General features: G+C 40.8%; 1 protein-coding gene across 1 annotated transcript; it reads left to right on the forward strand.

The window, feature by feature from the left end:
* Window positions 1-317: 317 nt before the first annotated feature.
* Window positions 318-1,538, forward strand: LOC123533436 (uncharacterized protein DDB_G0283697-like). Its single transcript, XM_045315074.2, has one exon. The coding sequence runs from the start codon at window positions 318-320 to the stop codon at window positions 1,536-1,538; it is 1,221 nt and encodes a 406-aa protein (XP_045171009.2).
* The last annotated feature ends 216 nt before the right edge of the window (window positions 1,539-1,754 follow it).

Genomic DNA, 1,754 nt, shown 5'->3' on the forward strand with positions numbered 1-1,754 from the left:
ATGTATTTCAGACTCAAACAGTTTAACAAGTACTATTTCATTACATTTTCCCTAGAATTTATTGAATACCTATATCAAGGCTTTGTTGAAAAACGGCGTTAAGCCCTAAACAAACAAACAAAATATACCAGGGTTTCAGAAATCTGCAAATGTATTGGTAGCCCATTGGGCTACTAATATCTTAGTCTAATAGCCCGAACATTTTGGTTTATTTGGCAAAATATGTTTAGTGCATGTACGCTATAGTTGGATGGATATAGGTTTCATAATTTTAGTCATACAATTTTGAGACTATTCTGGTGAAGTATAGGTGTCAGATGGCTGGTAAGGAGGTACAGGAGTATGTGGAGTGTACTATGGGATCACAGAGGATCACTCGGGTGGCCACACCTTCTACAGGTGCACGTAAACGACACATGTCAGCACCAGGGTCAGGTGAATTGTCAGCTAAGAAGTTAAAAAGCCTAAATCTTGAGCCTTTGCAATCTCTTGACTTTGAAAGTGATCGTAGAACTGTGAGTGCCAAGCGTAAGGTGAACCGCAGATTGTATTCCAAGGAGTCCAACAGCAGTGAGGATAGTGATGATGATGACAGTCAGTTTGTGGTAACTAGTGCAGAAGTACATGTGAACGCTAGTACAAGTGTGGAACAACTGATAAGTAAGCTTTCTATTGACATGCATAAGATGTATGAGAACTTACATAGTAGAATTGAGGCATTAGAATCAGGTCTTGAGGATAAAATTGTGCACAGGATATCCAATGTGTTTGACAAACGTTTTAGAACTGAAGTGAATAAGTTGGAGAAGAAAGTTGATGATAAGATTGATGCAAAATTTGACACATTTAAGGAAGAAATTAAAGGTGAAATAAAGGCTGAGGTGAATTCAGAACTTGGCAAGTTGAATAATAAAATTGAACAGTTTTCACAACAAACAGGAAGTGAAGTGTCGAGAGATTTTGATCGTAGTGTGGCAATACTAAACCTCCCAGAGTCTAGAGGTGAGAACATTGAAACCAAAGTGAATGCTTTAGTCCGTGAAGGCTTGAAAATTCGTGACATTAGAATTTCAAGTGTGTCTCGAAAACGAGCAGCCAATAAAGACAGTGACGGAGTGGTGATTGTGAAGTTTTCTTCTAGGGAAGATAAGCAGAAAGTTATGTCTGCCAAGAAATCTCTGAGAGACAGTAGACAGTATGCACAAGTTTACATAAACCATGATCAGCCTAAAAGCGAACGTGTCTTTGCAAACAATTTTAGAAAAATTCTTTCTGCAATGAGGACTGGGGATTCCAACCTTGAAATGCGTGGTACGCATGTCGTGAACCGGAGGGACTCATCTGGTAGGCGTGACAATGATAACGGTCGAGATAATCGAGATCGTCGTGGTGATAGCCGTGGTAACCACGGTGATGATAACAGCAGGAGAAATGACTACCGTGATCGTGATTCTGAGTGGAGTTCTGCGGGTAGACATCGTAATTCCCGTGGCTCGGGTCGTGGAGGACCTGGTCGTGGGTACAATTCCCGTAGATAGATTCTTGCGGGGTTTTGGAACGTTCGAGGTTGGAAAAGTGATCCAAATTCTGACAATAGTGTTTTTAGATCATTTTGTTTGAAGAACTTTTCTTGTGACATTTTAGGGGTAGCTGAAACACACCTGGTAGGACTTGATGAGCTCAACATTACAGGTTACAAGTGGATCGGGCATAACAGATCTCTCTTACACAAGAATGCTCGAACTGGGTCCGGC

This window comes from Mercenaria mercenaria, chromosome 12 (assembly GCF_021730395.1).
Source record: "Mercenaria mercenaria strain notata chromosome 12, MADL_Memer_1, whole genome shotgun sequence".
NCBI lineage: Eukaryota > Metazoa > Mollusca > Bivalvia > Venerida > Veneridae > Mercenaria > Mercenaria mercenaria.

Coding starts and splice junctions, on each gene's coding strand:
- LOC123533436 (XM_045315074.2), top strand. CDS start 318: ATGGCTGGTAAGGAGGTACAGGAGTATGTGGAGTGTACTATGGGATCA.